The sequence below is a fragment of the Cervus canadensis genome, chromosome 8, assembly GCF_019320065.1.
Source record: "Cervus canadensis isolate Bull #8, Minnesota chromosome 8, ASM1932006v1, whole genome shotgun sequence".
NCBI classification, from domain to species: Eukaryota; Metazoa; Chordata; class Mammalia; order Artiodactyla; family Cervidae; genus Cervus; species Cervus canadensis.
In genome coordinates, this window is record NC_057393.1 from 34,494,625 (window position 1) to 34,509,985 (window position 15,361).

Sequence of the window (15,361 nt, forward strand, 5' to 3'; positions counted from 1 at the left end):
ATAGATGGGACTCAAGTAACTGGTACACAGATTATAATTAATCCACATATCAGCATCTTCAGCAGGTTTATTCACCCCAACTTATAAATAAGGAAACTGAGGTGGAGAATTTCAATTCATTTCCAGCGTTCCATGGCTATATTTAGAAGCTTCAAATTTGAAAACTTTCTTACTCAATCTCTGATCCTTGGGCAATGTATCAACCCTCCAGGCCCACCTTTAAACCAACAGCCACCTGCCTGCTTCAGAATCACCACAGGTCAGTCATTAGAGTTGTGATTCTGTAGCCCAAAGATGAATATTAGAAATCTGTATTTTAAAAATAAGTGCAGATAACTCTAATGCCCAGCACAGTTTGAGATCCACTGGTATTAGTAAAACAGAAAGAATAGAAGCATCATAGAGGCAGTGCCAGGCCATACAGCATCTCGTGGAAGAAAAACATCTTCCAGCCTGCAGCATTCACAGGGTACAGACACCAGCTTCCTGCAGAATGTAAATGAATGCTGCTGCCACCAACTGGGCCCTGACTGATGACTTTTTCTTTCATTCACTCATGCTGGTTCTGATTTCAAGCTAATTCCTTAACCTCAGGCACAATGCCCTTTTTCAGAAAAGTCCTACTTTCCTGCCCATCTGAAGGAAACACATAGCTTATATAGTATATGACTTCTGGAAGAAAATCTTGAATCACAAAACACTTCACTTACCATTTACCTTCTGTCCCAAATCATAGCGAATGGCTATGAAACAAAGAAGGGAAGCAATACTCCCAGCTTCTGACACTTTTATTTCAACCATACAAAGAGCTAAACATTTCTCTACTCACAAAACTCTACTTTGTTCCTCTATTTATGACAATGACATGCCTGAAAAGGCAAGAGAAGTAACAGTATTTACAGGGACTAATTTGCTACACAAGGAGCTATTTTGACAATATGCCCCCAGAAATATGTATTAGTATCATGTGTGTGTGTGTGTTAGTTCAGTTCAGTTGCTCAGTCATGTCTGACTGTGACCCCAAGGACTGCAGCATGCCAGGCTTCCCTGCCCATCAGCAACTCCCGGAGCTTGCTCAAACTCATATCCATCAAGTTGGTGATGCCATCCAACCCATCTCATCCTCTGTTGTCCCCTTCTCCTACTGCCTTCAATCTTTCCCAGCGTCAGGGTCTTTTCCAATGAGTCAGCTCTTCGCATCAGGTGGCCAAAGTATTGGAGTTTCAGCTTCAGCATCAGTCCTTCCAATGAATATTCAGGACTGATTTCCTTTAGGATAGACTGGTGTGTTAGTCAGTCATGACCAACCCTTTGCGACACCATGGACTATAGCCTGCCAAGCTCCTTGGTCCATAGAATTCTCCTGACAAGAATACTGGAATGGGTAGCCATTCCCTTCTTCGGGGATCTTCCTGACTCAGGGATGGGATCAAACCCTGGTCTCCCACATTGTAGGCAGATTCTTTACTGTCTGAGCCACCATGCATGCATGCTAAGTTGCTTCAGTTGTGTCCAACTCTTTGTAATCCTATGGACTGTAGCCTGCCAGGCTCCTCTGTCCATGGGATTCTCCAGGCAAGAACACTGAAGTGGGTCCCTCCAGGGGACCTTCCTAACCCAGGGATCAAACCTGAGTCTCTTAAGTCTCCTGCATTGACAGACGGGTTCTTTACCACTAGCACCACCTAGGAAACCCCAGGGAAGCCCACTAGTGTCATAACTGGGCTTAATTTACTTACTGTTTGCAAGCCACTGGAGGAGCATAAAACCTACTTACATTGTTGAGGATTTGCTGATGTCATTAACATCTAAGTGTAGGATGTTTCCAAGAATCGGGAGAGGAGTGGGGCCCGGCGGGAGCTTCCCTCTCCCAGAGCTCTGTTTCCAGAGTGAGAGGAGAAGCAGAGAGCAGAGACAGAGCACCAGGGCCACAGCCAGATCCATTGACGCTGTCTCTTCTCACTCAGACGGCTGTCAGCATGAAGTCTAAAGCTTTTATAACAGTCCCTGCTAATGCAATTTGCACCTGTCCTAGGTGTAAAGATATCAATCAATCATACCCACTTTGTACTCTATTCTGTGGGACTTTGCCACTCTGACAAAAACAAAAACAAACTGTAGTTTAGTCTTATTTTCTCTGTGTCCAATGATGACTCGAGAGATTCTGGTTTATTTGTACTGGGTTGGGGTCCAGGTATTGCTAATTAAAAAATTAAGTGGTTCTAACACACAACCAGGATTGAGAATTATTGACATAAATAGTTTGATGCCAAAAAAGGCTCAAAATTCTGGACTGAAGTCAACAACCAGTTGGGAATTTATGATTTTGAGGAACATCAGCGTATTCTGTCCTTTATATTTTAAAAAGAGTATCTTGTAATGTTATATCTAACACTATCTAATATACACATGTATCTAAAATCTAATTTGTCCTTGAATATGAAAGATTTTAAAACATTTTAATGTACTATACTAACATTACAGCTGCCTATACATAAAACAGCTAATGATGACATAGTTAAGATAACTTAAAAATCAAAATGAAGTTAATTATGGTCCTGGCCACCAGAATGGAAATGCGTGGCCATTGTAGATGTGGTTTCGGACATATTTCTGCATATCCGAGAACCTGAATTTTCAGAACTGTGTCAAACTCAAAGATACCACTAGCCATTTTCAATGGTTGCTGCTGCTGCTGCTGCTGCTAAGTCGCTTCAGTCGTGTCCAACTCTGTATGACCCCATAGACGGCAGCCCACTAGGCTCCTCTGTCCCTGGGATTCTCCAGGCAAGAATACTGGAGTGGTTTGCCATTTCCTTCTCCATTTCAATGGCTAGTGTCTGCTTAATATGGGCAGTGTCTGCTTAATGGGCAGTATTTCTTTCTGGAGTGATAAAAATATCTTGGAATTAGATAATGCATAATGTGAATACACTAACATTTTCTAAATTGTGGTCTTTTCAATCAGTAAAGTGTCACCTTTTAAAAAAAGAAAACAGTATATGCTAGCTGCAGCAAGCTGCCGCCTTGTAGTTTCAAGTACCCACACACTCCATTCTGTAATCATTTTGAACCTCAACCTACCCTTGCTTGACAAAAAGCACCATTAATTCATGCAGCTCCAATCACAGTTCTTGACAAATAATTTATGTAACCTTGTGTTTTTTACCTTGGTTTTTTTTTGTTTGTTTGTTTTTTACCTTGTTAAGCTTCCCCCACCTTGTAGTCCAGTGGAACACAATTCAAGGTCTTCTTCAATGTGTGTCTTCTAGGCTACAGTCCTAATAAACATCAATTAAACACCTGTTTATTTCAACCAGGTCTCCATTCTTGGAATTTCTGGTTAGCATTAACATAATTCAAACAATTTGAATGGCCAAACAGAAATAAAGTAATTAGCTAAGCAAATTTACATCCTTTCACCTTGATATCTTCAGCCTCCCTCCCCTGCCCACAAAAAAAAAAAAGAAAGAAAGAAAGAAAGAAAAGAAATATATTGGAAATAGGGATTATTATTTTGTATTTTTTCAAATGGGGGAAAGAGAGATTCTGGGAGAACAGGAAGCCTGTCCTGTGTCACAAGGTTCATAATTAATAAAACTAAGATTTAATTTAAGATCTTCTGATGTCCATCAGTTATAATGCACTCACACCATAGTTGCCTCAAGAACAAATTGAGCAAGACAACTAAAACCCTGTGAACACAAATAATCAATAAGCAGTTTATAATAAGGAACAGAAGAGAGTTTTATTCAAGTAAAATTGAGGTCTATACCACAGAGAGAGCCTCTCAGTAGCTCTGAAAAATAGCTCTAGAGAAGCATGGTTTTCAGTACAGTTTTACAACTTATCAGAAAAAAGAATACACATCAAACATGACATGGGAACATTTCTTCAAAGTTTCAAAAGAGACAGATCAGCACATGCCCAGAGAGTTAGTATGACTTTGACATCTTGGAAGACAGCCTTAACTTCGATGGCATTTGAAGGGAGGCATTGTATCCCTATCTTCAAAGTGGACATTCTTTACATCTGGATAATGCACTCTTTAAGAGTTAAAGCAGATATACAAGGTATGAAAACAGACCATGAGACAGGCTGTTCTAGTTATCATAAAGTTCATGTCAAATCATGTATAAGCCAGAATGACTTCCCCATACCTGAATATGTGAAAGTTTCTTCCACCACCCCCAGATACATTACTCTGAATATATACCCCACTGACCACAAAATAACAGGCTTCACATTAAACAGATGTCTCCTACTTGATCCAAGGAAAAAAGGGTCACAGATTCTCAAAACAAGAAATCAAAAACAGATATTCTCCCTTCTCCATCATTGCAGAGGTAAAACTTACTCAAGTAACTGAGGGAAGAGCCAATCTCAATAATTTAGTAGGGAAAGTTTGAGAAACTATGACTCCAGCCTCCCAGCTGCTTCCAGACACAATTGCTTCTATTGCCTTTTGAAGTCTGTCTTTGTCAGAAGCAACAGAATGAAGTTTGCACAGTGCTAATCAAAATTTTAGAAAAGACCTGATTGAAATAAAAAGGTGTTCACTGAGGGTTTGTTAGGACTGTAGCCTAGAAGACACAGACTCAAGAAGCACTTGAATTGTGTTCCACTGGACTACAAAATGGTGGAGACTTATAAAGGGGAAGATTGCAAGAGTATGGTTAGACACATGAGTTACTTATCAAGAATCGTAATTGGATATGGCAATGGGTAAAAGTTTCTGTTACATAAACATTGGCTGGGCTCAGAAACAGTTGCACAATTACAAGGGAAGACCTTTAGAACATTGGGTCTGGTACAGGTCAAAGGGATGTCAAGTTCTCAGGGGTACAGAGACATGTTGGAGACCAGATCCTCAATTGCCTCCTGTTTTTGTATGCCTAAACTGTGATTGTGCTCAGTTGCTCAGTCATGTCTGACTCTTTTGTGACCCCATGGACTGCAGCCCACAATGAGTTACTTATCAAGAATCGTAATTGGATATGGCAATGGGTGAAAGTTTCTGTTACATAAACATTGGCTGGGCTCAGAAACAGTTGCACAATTACAAGGGAAGACCTTTAGAACATTGGGTCTGGTACAGGTCAAAGGGATGTCAAGTTCTCAGGGGTGCAGAGACATGTTGGAGACCAGATCCTCAATTGCCTCCTGTTTTTGTATGCCTAAACTGTGATTGTGCTCAGTTGCTCAGTCATGTCTAACTCTTTTGTGACCCCATGGACTGCAGCCCACCAATCTCCTCTGTCTATGGGATTTCCCAAGCAAAAATATTGAAATGGGTTGCCATTTCCTCCTCCAGGGGGTCTTCCTGACCTAGGGATTGAGCCTGTGTCTCCCGCATTTCCTGCATTGGCTGGATTCTTTACCACTGAGTCACCTGGGAATCCTGTGATCACTCCATTATAATTTAAAATTGTCATCAACAGCAAGGAAGGGAGATTTTACACAGAACAACACATATGGATTCAGTGGAGGATGGGAGGCAAGGACTTCATTAAACAGACCTACAGCATGGAGCCACTATAACATGCAGACCAGAACAGGAGATGACAGTGGTCATGAAGATCTAAATATCACTGGAAAGGTAAACATCACTCGATCACAATGACAATGCTTTACAAACGTGTTCTACAACATATCATCATATTTATTCAAAATTAATTAGTGAAGTTATTCCTAAGCTCTTTTAGTAAGGAAAAACAAGTTTTTGTTAAGAGCTAATACCTGGGAATTCCCTGGTAGCTCAGTCGATAAAGAATCTGCCTGCAGTGCAGGAGACCAAGGTTTGATCCCTGGGTGAGTAAGATCCCCTAGAGAAGAAAATGGCAACTCACTCCAGTATTCTTGCCTGGGAAATCCCATGGACAGAGAAGCCTAGTGGGCTACAGTCCAGGGGGTCTCAAGAGTCGAACACAACTTAGCGACTAAACCACCAAAAGCTAATTACAAGATGTTTTATTCCTCATGTTTACATGGATTCATATCTTATTCACCTTAAACAGAGAATTTTCCCACCATAATATCTCTTATGATTATCTCAATTACCTTTCTCAAAGGTAAAATTATTTCCAATTCATGGATGGGCCTTGGAGATTCAGTTTCTGTGCTAAGGGTGTACATGGCACCTGCAGGTGATCGAGTTGAGACTGGAACCCACATCTCCAAGCAAACATTCAGTTCACCAGGGTCACCACACTTACTGCATATGTACCATGATTCAATATTCTGTGACTCATCCTAGTCAATGAATTTTCAAATATGTCAATTGAGTTAATAATTACTGCACCAGCTGATTAAAGTGGGGGGTCAGATAAGTTTAGTTTTGTAACTTATTAACTTGAATGAATACAAGACATGGTGTACCTTTCAACTAGAAAAGAAGAAGTAGTAACTTGCTGCCTAACTTACAGAGGTCTAAACTCTACCTAATTTTGGATGAAATAAATTCAGTCACTTTCGTTAGAGCAATTTTATTCCTTGAGAAATCAGTGTGCTTGCTCTGCTTAACATTCCTTCTGTTAAAGCTATTTCTTTTTATAGAGTGAAAGAGTCAAAGATAATTTAAAGGCTGAAAGTATCTCTGAGATCAGTTAATCTAGCCTTTATTTTAATGAGCAATTAACGACAGTGGATAAAGTATCCTCACTACATTCTTACAAGGCCTTCAGTTAGAATCTGTTTTTCAATTCCCAGTCAATGACATTTCACATCAAATAGCATTCCTGTTGTCCAAATGATTAGGACACCATGAATATTAAGTCCTCCACTGTCACAGAGTAATGCAAACTTCAGGTTGGCTGGAGTTGTGGGTTAGGGGTTTTCTTTTTAAAGAATAGAATTTATTTTTTACAGCAGTTTTAGGTACACAGTGGTCACACATACTCACACACACACAGCCTATCCCACCACCAGCAACCCTCACCAGTATGGTACACTTATTCTATTAATGATATAACACTGACACATGATAAATCAAAGTTCACAGATTATATTAGGATTCACTCTTAATTTTGTACGTTCTATGGATTTTGACAAATGTAGCATGAGCATGTATCCACCATTAAAGTATTATACAAAATTATCTCACTGGCCTGAAAGTTCTCTGTGCTCCATCTATCTGTCCCTCCTTCCCAAGCCCCTGGAAACCACTGATCTTGTATTGTCTCCATAATTTTCTAGAATGTTACAGAGTTAGAATTATACAATATGTAGCATTCAAACTGGTTTCTTTCATTTAATAATGTGCTTAGGGTTCTTTTCATGGCTTGCTACCTTTTTTTTTAACAATGAATCATATTCCATTCAATTGATATATTACTGTTTATGCTTCAACAACTGAAGGACATCTCGACTCCTCCAAGTTTTGACATAAATTTATGAATAAAGCAATTATAAAAGTTAATTTTATAAATAAACATGTTTTTATTTAAAAAGTAACTAAAAACATTAATGTGCAGGTTTTTGTGCAGATGTAAGATCTCAGCTCATTTGAGTAAATTCCAAGGAGTACGACTGCTGGATCATATGGTAAGTATATGTTTCATTTTTTAAGGAACTGCTAGCTCTTCCAAAGTGGTTATACCATTTTGCATCCCACCAGTAACAACTAACAAACGTTGCAGCTCCACATCCTTGTCAATATTTGGTTTTGTCAATGATTTGGACCTTAGCCATTTTATAATGTGTGCTTCCCAGGTGGCACAAGTGGTAAAGAATCCAACTGCCAGTTCATGAGACACAAGAGACATGGGTTTGATCCCTGAGTTGGGAAGATCCCCTGGAGAAGGAAATGGCAACCAACTCCAGTATTCTTGCCTGGAAAATTCCATGGGCAGAGGAGCCTGGTGGGCTACAGTCTACGGAGCTGCAAAGAACTGGACACACACAAAGAACTGAGCACACACACACATGATGTGTGTAGTGGTATCTAATTGCAAGCCTCTAATTATATATGATGTTGAGCATTTTTCACCTGCCTATTTGCCCCTTTGATATCTTATTTGCTAATGTTTTTGTTCAGATATTTTGCACATTTTAAAAATCAGGTTTTTTATTTCTGACTGTTGAGTTTTAATTAAGAGCTCTTTGCTTATTCTGGGTAACAGTCCTTCACCAGATATGCCTTTTGCAAATACTTTATCCCAGTCTGTTGCTTGTCTCTTCCTTCCATTGACAGTATATATCACAGAGTCGAAGGTTTTAATTTTAATGAACTCCAAATTATCAATTATTTTTGTGGATTATGCTTCAGAGATTAATTTTAAAAGTCATCACCTAGTCAAGGTAACCTATATTTTCTCTCATGTGATCTCTTAGGAATTAAAAGTTTGCACTCTGCATTAAGTTCTATGATCCATTTTTAGTTAATTTTTGTAAAGGGTGTAAGATCTGCATGTAGATTCTATGTGCATGTGTTTCGCATGTAGGTACCCTCTTGCCAGTCAAGGACTGGATTCAAATTCTCTCCATTTTGTTTGTTTGAGGGTCCTTATCTCTTCACTTTTAAAGACAATTTCACTGTATACAGAAATCAAAGTTGGTGCATTTTTTCTTCCTTTAAATACTTCACTCCAATCTCTTTCTGCTTGCACAGATTTTGAAGAAAATCCCAATGTAATTCTTATTCTGTTCCTCTAAAGGTAAGATTTTTTTCTTCCTCTGGCTTCTTTCAGATACTTTCTTTGTTTTTATATTCTATGTTTGAATGTGATATACCTACATGTAGACTTCAGGGTATTTTTCCAACCTGATGTTCTTAAGGTTTCCTGAACGTGTGGCATGGCATCTGACATTAATTTTGTGAAATTCTCTGAAATTACTGCTCAAATATTTCTTCTGTAGATCTGTTTGCCTTTAAATGTTTTAATTGAAGCATAACATCCATAGAGAAAATATGCATATTCTAAATGTGCATGCCAACACACTAACAGAGGGTGAATATTTCCGTATAATCAAGACACAAATTATGAAAAAGAATTGCATAATTTATGTTTTCCATTGTACTGTTATAGACATTTCAGGTTCTTGCTGTGTGGGGTTATTTTGATTGGTGCTGTTATGTGCATTTCTAAACATGTCTTGTTGAAATCCCAAAGTACTGCATTTCTGTTCAGTACATACTTACAAGTGAAACTGCTGGACATTCATGTGTTTACTTCCAAAAAAATGGCCAAATAGTTGTCCAAATGGTTGAACTAATTTACAATATTACTCTGAGAATGCCGGTTGCTTCACTTTCTTGCCAAAACTTAGTATAATTTTTTTTTTCATTTTAACCATTCTGATGGCCATCTAAGGATATCTCATTAAAATTTAAATTTGCACTTCCATAAAGCTTAATGTTGCTGAGCACTTTTTCAGATGTCCAATGGCAATACTAAGTATTCATATGTGAAAAACTAGTTTATTGGGGTATAAGCTAATAGTTGGCTTCATACATTTTTAAAACAAATGCAAGTGTCAGAGAGAAAATTTGGTAGTATGTGCAAAGAATTTATACTCTGAACCAGGTGAGTGTAAACTGCTAACCTGAATGTAAACTGCTGACCTGATACCTGATCTTGGTATCAAAGACCTGAATTATTTTAGTACATGTTTCCTTAAAAGAAGTCAAATATTTTGTATAATATTAATAAAACCTTCAACAGGAATTTCTAATTCTCATTTCCATTAGTGTTTCAGGGATAACCCAAAGATATTCTTTATCTCTCAGCTATCTATATTTCAGAGATGTCTTGAGACTAAAAAGTTCAGGATCATAGCATCATATTGCCATCACTGATGTTACATATAAAACAATGTGATGGAAAGTAGAAAAAAATAGAATCTGGTGACACCTTCAAGGGATTTTGTTCTTCCTCACAGAGAAAAGAATAACACTTAGAATACATGATTAGAAATACAGAAACATAGGTTAATATTTGACTATAAGTTTGAAACACAAAGTAATGTGAACATTTCATATCTTCTTTTAGTGTTCATAGTAACACCAACCAGAGGAATGAATTCTAACACTTATTATTCAGTCCTCCCAATTGCTGATTTTCTCACTATTTCCCTACAGGCTGGAGCTGCTCTTGGACACAATTTCTCTCTTTTCCAAATCCAATCCTCAAATAAGCCCAGGTGATACTCAGCACATAGTGTTCTTACCCTCTTCCCCTTTGTCCCTATCTGTGTTAATCATTATGAGGACAAGCACAGCCTCTTCAGACTCTTACTTTCATTCATTTCTTACCTGCATTACGTACAAAAGAAGGAAAGTCTGAGACTGGCTCAGCAAATACTGCTGCTTTTTATTTAGAACATCTGGAGAGCAAATGGCTATGTGTTAGCTTATACCAACCATTCTACTCTGTTTTACAGTGATAATACGGTACTGACTCTTAAGTAAGTATTAGCATATGTGGTAGTCAATATAAGTGTTACAGAATATGAAGACAGCGAATATATTTGTGCAGTAAAACTCAGGAGACTTTCCTTTCATGGAAGTTGTATATTTATCGGATATTCACATAGAAGTTGGATATTTACTGGAGAAAATTGTGGTGGTATGAGATGGGCGGTCAGAAAAGAGTATCCCTGGTAGTAAGAAGGAGGTGAATGATGCCCCAGAGGAGAGTAATTACAGACACCAGCACAGCAGCAGCCGATGGACTGCCCTTCATCACACAGGAATGAAGCAGAGCTGGTACAGGGGTGGCACATGGCCAAACCCACTAGAAACTGGGGTGGTGTCGAGGTCCTTTGGGTCAACCACAGATTCCAGGGTAAATTTCTGTAAAATGGTGGTCAAAAATAAAAACAGCTCCATGCGGGCCAGGCCTTCTCCCACACAATTTCGTTTTCCTGAAAATAACACACACAGAGGAGATTTGTTCCTTGAACATTACATTTTGAATTGTCACAAAATGTATGAATGATTGAACAGATGGAGGCCTGGAAAGATGGTTAGAGATAGAGAGACAGAAGGAGAGACACACTCGCTATTCACCTAATATATTCATAGGAACTTTTCATTCAGTAAATATTGATTGTCAGCTCAGCGTCAAGTACTTCATCATGTATTCCCACATTTTAACTGCTCTATTCCACTTCCAGTTTCCATCAATCTTTGTATAAACACCCCTACTCTGTTTGTCCAGGTGGGCTGAAAGGAGAAGCCCTGAGCGGAGGAAACTTGTACATATGTGCTTCCTTTCTATTTTTGGCACAAAATTCAGCCAAAGATAATTTTCCTCCACGTGCTTTCAAAAGCACATGTCTAAATGTGTCAGTCTCCCACTTGAAAATATTAAATGTCTCTCCCATCTGTTATGAGGTCCAAATGAGTTGAGCTGGCCCTTCATATTTTGTTCCCAGTATGGACAGACGGGCCTGGTAGGCTGCAGTCCATGGGGTCACTAGAAGTCGGACACAACTGAGCAACTTCACTTTCACTTTTCACTTTCATGCATTGAAGAAGAAAATGTCAACCCACTCCAGTGTTCTTGCCTGGAGAATCCCAGGGACGGGGGAGCCTGGTGGGCTGCCGTTTACGTGGTCGCACAGAGTCGGACACGACTGAAGCGACACAGCAGCAGCAACATGATGTTCCATATCATTCTTTCCATTCTTCACACCCTCTACTCTCAGTGCGAGCGATATCCACTCTTCATCAATCTCCAAAACACCATTAAACCTCTAATTTTGTCTCATGATGTTTCACTCTGTCAAGATGCATGTCCCTGACACTTCCTTCATGACCTACGCCCCCATGTCATTTCCTCTTTATGGTCTTTGCGATCTCCACAAACAACAGAATCTTGCCCTCTCTGGGTTTTCTCAATATCACATTCATTGCTTCAGTTGAAGCATGAATCACCTTGAATCGTAATTCTGGTTCCTCTGCTATGCTAAAATGTGTGCTTTTGAAATGAAGGCTCAGAAGATGACACAAAGCAGGCATCAAAAGCCATCAAATACATGGAGGTGAATCTGTGGCCAGAGACTCAGCACACACTGTAGTTGTGGAGACCCAGTATCCAAGATCTATGATCAAGAGTGGAGGATGATCACAGTGCTCTGGAACCACTGCAGGGTATCTTGCCACATTCCCAAGGATGCATTGACACTACAGTTAGCTGGCAGGGTCTGACTTTCTCAATCTAAAAGAATGTCCTGCTCCTGTAAAAGTGCTCTGCCTTCTCTTCTCACTTTGTTCCTGTGAGGCAGTTCAAATTCCCTTTCTTCTGTAAGAATGTTCCTTATTCCATTTTATGCCTCACTGTGGGTATGAGTGACCAGAAAAGTGTTTCTCCTTCTGGTCTCATGAGCAGCCTGTGCTTTCCTCTCTCACAACACTATTCAATGTTCTCTTTAGTAATCTACTTCCCTAACTAGATTGTGAGCCCACTTTGGTGCCCATTCTGTACTTTTAACCCCAGAACTCAGCCTAGGGAGTGAGGGATATCACTCAAGGAAAATACTCAAACTTATGGACTTACGTACCTTTCTCATGGCAGAGAAGCAAAATCTAAAAGTTTCACCTGCTAAAAGGAGCTCACAGGTAGCTCAGTGCTACCTAAGATTATTATTGAATTATGCTATAGGCATAATTCAATTAACCTGTTTTCTAGCTTTCTTACTTTGGAAGAACTGGGTCACCTCCCTGAAGTTCCAATACTGGGGATATGTGGTGAGGGGGGAAACACATGGGAATTGAGAGTGGTGCTTGTGATCGTGGACAAAAAGCATTTCTACCAGCCCCAGAGATGGCATCATTAAGTTCCAACCAACTCCAGAAAGGTACCTTGTTCCCTAAGTACTTAAGGAAATTAATTTTATTACCTGCTGAGAAAGCCATGAAGTAGTCACTCTTCTTAAAGTTGCCGCTCTCATCCAGAAAATGGACAGGGTCAAATACCTCTGGGTTGGGGAATTCTTTGTCATCATGTAGCACAGAACTCAGTGATGTCACTATAGTCGTGCCCTGGAATGAAGGATGAAGATCAACTGAGTTATAAGAAGTCATGGAGCAAAAGAAATGTTGCAAATCATTTAGTCCAATCTTTGATCTATAGGTGAGGAGACCCAGGGCCAAAGAAGGGCAGTGGCAATTCCAGAGAGACAGACCAAGCAATAAACATGGATGGGTTTAAGCTCAATGGCAGTGATGTTACTAAAGTGGCCTCCAATAGCATAGAAGTACTGAGTACTTGGTTACTTGGTTTCTGAATTCCTGTTATCACAGTTTAGACACTGCTGTTTGTTTTGCTCAATTTCATCATTTCGTTTTCATACATCTCATATGTGGATTATGTTTTAAAATGAAAGCCTCTGATGGCTCTTGAAAAGTCAGATGTATTTGGAACCTATTTACAGGGCTTTTCAAAAATAGAGGTCTGATACGATTAAAAATGACATCTGGCACATCCATACAGACAGAAACAGGTTAGTGGTTGTCAGGGGCTGGAGGGAGGGAGGAATGGGCAATGACTGCTTAATGGATGGGTTGGGTTTCTTTATGGAGTGATAAAAATGTTCTGAACTAGACAGTAGCTATGGTTGCACAACATTGTGAATGTACTATATTTCACTGAATTGCTCACTTTAAAATAGTTAAAATGGTAATTTTTACATTATAACTTATTTTACCACAATAAAAAAGAAAATATTCCCAAGAGGAAAAAATGATTTCTTAGACAAATACACTAACAACTACTGAACATTTATCTTTGGGATGAAATTTGTTTCTCTTAATTTTAAAATGTGGAGAAACACATTATGAATGAATTCTGGATTTTTTAAAAAAAGATGATAAAATTAGAAAAATTCTCATTTTTCAACAAAGCAGATAAAGATTATCAATTATTACTAAAACTGTTGGATGAATGTTTTGGGAAACAGTATACACTAAGTCTTAAAGTACATGCCATAGATTTTTAATTAATTACCTATGAAAACAGACACTCATCAATAGAGAGATATGGAAGATTCCTCCTTAATAAGTGATCATCTTAGCATTACCACTAATGGGATAAACTGACAATACATGTCTTCAGCCAAAATCCGATGCAGTGGGACATACACAACATCGCCTATGTAATTTTCTTGTCAAATACACAGAATTGGTATCTAATCTCAAGAAAACAATTACCAAAGCCAGACTGCCAAATGTTTAAAATGACAATTGTCTTGGACTCTTCAAAGTTGTCAATGTATTGAAATAAACATAGGAACAGGAACTGTTCTTGATAACAGGGGAGTAAAGGGACAGATAAATGAAATACTTGTTCCTTGACTGGACACTAGATGTCCCTTCAAGAAAAACTACATAAGATATATTAGGATAACTGAGAAAATGTAATTATAATATATATACTAGATAAAATTACTGTATAGATAATTCCTTTAGTGCAAATGTTTTTACTTTACGTAGATGTAAATGTTTACTTTACGTAGATAAAGTCCTTGTTCACTTGTTTGGAAGATATACATACTTCCAAGTATTATTTAGGTTTAAGTGTGATAGACAGATGATAGGTATGTAGTTAAAATGTAAATATATACACACTTCCATATATATTTCATATATTATATATATATCCACTGTGTGTTTAAATACTATTTAAATTTTAAAATTTTTTAATTTAAAATTGGGAGTAATTCCACCCCTTAAGTTTATCACATCTAAGGTTTATAATTTTATTGTTAAAATTATTGCCTTGTATAATCTCAAAACAAATAATACAAGAAAATGTTACTTTAAGATTTTAAAAGCAGGTGTATTTTCAGCAAATGGTGTTGGGACAAGTAGATATCCATGAAGAAAGAAGTGTGATCATTATTTCACACCATAAGTAAAAATAAATTTTAAATGGATCATAGACTTAAATATAAAAGCTAAAAGTATAAAACTTGAAAAAGAAAAGATGAGCATAAATATTTGATAACATGCTGGAAATAAGTATGACACAAAAACACAAGTCATAAGGGAAATAACTGATAAATTGGACATCATCAAAATTTTAAACCTCTGCTTTTTTCTAAAAAAAAAAATTCTGCTCTTTCAAAAACATTGTTAGAAACCAAAAAAAGAAAGAAAAAGACACATACTGGGAGTAAATATTTGCAACACTTAGACATGATAAAGGGACTGCATGCAAAATATATAAAGAACTGCAATAAGTAATAAGGCAAACAAGACTGCAAGGAGATCCAACCAGTCCATCCTAAAGGAAATCAGTCCTGAATATTCATTGGAAGGACTAATGCTGAAGCTGAAACTACAATACTTTGGCCACCTGATGTGAAGAGCTGACACTGGAAAAGACCCTGATGCTGGAAAAGACTGAAGGCGGGAGGA

General features: G+C 38.2%; 1 protein-coding gene and 1 pseudogene across 2 annotated transcripts in view; both read right to left on the minus strand.

The window, feature by feature from the left end:
- LOC122446109 overlaps positions 1-1,973 on the minus strand; it is a 31,666-nt pseudogene extending 29,693 nt beyond the window's left edge.
- An 8,317-nt stretch (positions 1,974-10,290) lies between these two features.
- LOC122446680 (cytochrome P450 2C18-like) overlaps positions 10,291-15,361 on the minus strand; it is a 36,026-nt gene continuing 30,955 nt past the window's right edge. For both annotated transcript variants that reach the window (XM_043477162.1, XM_043477161.1), the window contains 2 exons: positions 12,844-12,985; positions 10,291-10,863 (listed from right to left, as the gene is read on the minus strand). In XM_043477162.1, coding sequence (XP_043333097.1) covers positions 10,682-10,863; positions 12,844-12,985 — 324 coding nt within the window. In that variant the 3' untranslated portion in view covers positions 10,291-10,681. The remainder of the gene's footprint in view (positions 10,864-12,843; positions 12,986-15,361) is intronic.